At 30.8% G+C, this 1,469-nt stretch overlaps 1 protein-coding gene across 2 annotated transcripts in view; it reads left to right on the forward strand.

Annotated features, from left to right (window-relative positions):
- LOC106792531 (multidrug resistance protein homolog 49-like) overlaps positions 1–1,469 on the forward strand; it is a 47,757-nt gene that overhangs the window by 26,118 nt on the left and 20,170 nt on the right. For both annotated transcript variants that reach the window (XM_014758988.1, XM_014758989.1), the window contains one exon: positions 139–387. In XM_014758988.1, coding sequence (XP_014614474.1) covers positions 139–387 — 249 coding nt within the window. The remainder of the gene's footprint in view (positions 1–138; positions 388–1,469) is intronic.

The following is a 1,469-nucleotide window of genomic DNA, read 5'->3' on the forward strand; positions in this document are numbered from 1 at the left end:
TATAAATAATTGTATATATATATATAATTAATATATATTATTTTTCTATTTTCTTGTCAGATATTGTTTCTATATATTAATACGAAAAAACAAAAAAATGAAATTTTGACATAAAATAGATTTGTATTTATTTTATAGAGGACCGAACGCAACCGAAGAGGAGAAAATGGACGCTCTCTACGATGATTCGGTGGCATTTGGTGTATCATGTGCCGCTTTATCAACGGTTCAATTCATCTTTGCCATTTTCACCGTCGATTTATTAAACATAGCTGCATTCAGACAAATCGCAAGAGTACGAAAGATGTTCTTACGTGCAGTACTTAGGCAAGACATGAGTTGGTACGACACCAACACATCTACCAATTTTGCTAGCAGAATTACCGAGTAAGTTTTTTATTTTTTTATCATTTACAAAAACAACAAAAAAAGAGAGAAAAAAGAAACCACAAATATCTAAACTATTCCACACTATACACAAAAATAAAACATGAAAAGTACTTATAATTTAACATATAATCTGAAAAAACAACTTGCGCGTATATTAATTTCCAAAAAAAAAAATGAGTCAAAGTAATTTCAATAAAAAATCGAACATTATGCAAGAATATAATTTTAAAATAACTAAATTATTATAATAAATTAAGAATCGTCAAAAAAGTCTAATAAAACTATCATTTATTTTCTTTAAATGTTCCATTTATCTTTCATAAATTAAACCAAAAATTGATTCATATCAGATAACAAACGTTTCCGAAAAATTCCGTATTTTTTGTATAGAATATATGATACATTAATAAGGTAATTTTGAATACGAAAAGTGATAGTGTAACTAAAATGTGATTCTATGGAAGAGAACAAAGTTTGGTAGTTTGAGCGTGCACGTGTTAAACAGCCAGTCACTGAAGCAACCATCCAGCCATTCAGCTACCTAGCTAGCTATCTAGTAGTAGCTAGATAGCTAGCTAGCTAGGTAGATAGGTTGGTAGGTTCGAGGTACCTAACCAGACAGTCACTCGGATAGAAGAGAGAGAAGGTTCAACAGGTGGGCGTTTGCAAAACTCGAAAACCTTGTCTGTGCCCTGTCTTTGCCTCCGTTCGAATTAGGTCGTACGTAATAAAAGGAAGAGGTATGACTCCTCGTTATTATGGGAAATCTCGTAAAAGTAATTCCGATGATCGATCTTCAATTTTTTTTCATCTATCTATCTTTTTATTCCTTTCCCTCATTCTTTTATTAGATTATGAGCCGTTTATTTTGAAAGTGGCATAAGTCACTTTTTAACCCTTCTTTGCATGATGATGGAAATTTCAATCATAATATTTAGTCAAGAAAAAAAGGTACTCAAAACCCTTGTACTGTATATTTGTTGTTGCTGGCAACTTTTTAAGCGACTATTGCGTACAACAAAACGCAATTGTCAAAAAATAGCACTAGGATTTTTTTTAAATATTTTTCCTTTAATCTA

The sequence above is a fragment of the Polistes canadensis genome, unplaced genomic scaffold, assembly GCF_001313835.1.
Source record: "Polistes canadensis isolate GaletaPanama2010 unplaced genomic scaffold, ASM131383v1 scaffold_462, whole genome shotgun sequence".
Lineage (NCBI taxonomy): Eukaryota > Metazoa > Arthropoda > Insecta > Hymenoptera > Vespidae > Polistes > Polistes canadensis.